The 932-nt window shown below is 36.4% G+C and overlaps 1 protein-coding gene across 1 annotated transcript in view; it reads left to right on the top strand.

The window, feature by feature from the left end:
* The first annotated feature begins 264 nt into the window (after positions 1-264).
* LOC137653028 (salivary glue protein Sgs-3-like) overlaps positions 265-932 on the top strand; it is a 16,006-nt gene continuing 15,338 nt past the window's right edge. The window contains exon 1 of the mRNA XM_068386419.1: positions 265-440. Within this exon, the coding sequence (XP_068242520.1) occupies positions 265-440 (176 nt within the window). The remainder of the gene's footprint in view (positions 441-932) is intronic.

The raw sequence follows: 932 nt of genomic DNA on the forward strand, positions 1-932 counted from the left end.
ACTCACATACTCACGACACGGAGACCCATTATGGGAATATACTTAAATTCCTATTTACACAGAAAATTCACACATTGACAAACAAACACCACATCAAATCTACAAAAATTACCACTAAAAACTCCATATTTTTCCATTTATTCTGTTAGAAAGTTAAATCACTATACCAAAGCTGCACCTTGTGAAATAAGCCTTTGTAGTCCATAAACTCTTTCATACAAAGTTTATCACAAAGGGTCATTAAAAAGAAAAAAAAAAGTCGCAATGACAATTAGTCTCATACAAGAAAGCCAAGGCCAAAAAGAATATATAACAGGTCAACCCGCCACTAATTGCTGGTGTGAGTGGGAAGGGCCTTTGACTAAACAACACCAACAGCGTCGCAGCAGTGACGCCATTGCTGGGAATTCTGGCAGTAATTTTAGACTTCTGGAAGCGATGTAAAGGTTATATATATGCTGAGCAAAGATCTAGCAGTAATTTTAGACTTCTGGAAGCGTTGTAAAGGTTATATACTGTATATGCTGAGCAAAGATCTAGCAGTAATTTTTGACTTCTGGAAGCGTTGTAAAGGTTATATATATGCTGAGCAAAGATCTGGCAGTAATTTTTTACTTCTGGAAGCGTTGTAAACGTTATATATGCTGAGCAAAGATCTAGCAGTAATTTTAGACTTCTGGAAGCGTTGTAAACGCTATGCTGACTGAGCAAAGATCTGGTTGTCAACGTTATATATGCTGTTTGAGCAAAGATCTGGCAGTAATTTTAAGACTTCTGGAAGCGTTGTAAACGTTATATATGCTATCTGATAAAAAAAAATCTGGTTGTCAACGTTATATATGCTGTCAGAGCAAAGATCTGGTTGTCAACGTTATATATGCTGTCAGAGCAAAGATCTGGTTGTCAACGTTATATATACTGTTTGAGCAAAG

The sequence above is a fragment of the Palaemon carinicauda genome, chromosome 14 (genome assembly GCF_036898095.1).
Source record: "Palaemon carinicauda isolate YSFRI2023 chromosome 14, ASM3689809v2, whole genome shotgun sequence".
Classification (NCBI taxonomy): domain Eukaryota; kingdom Metazoa; phylum Arthropoda; class Malacostraca; order Decapoda; family Palaemonidae; genus Palaemon; species Palaemon carinicauda.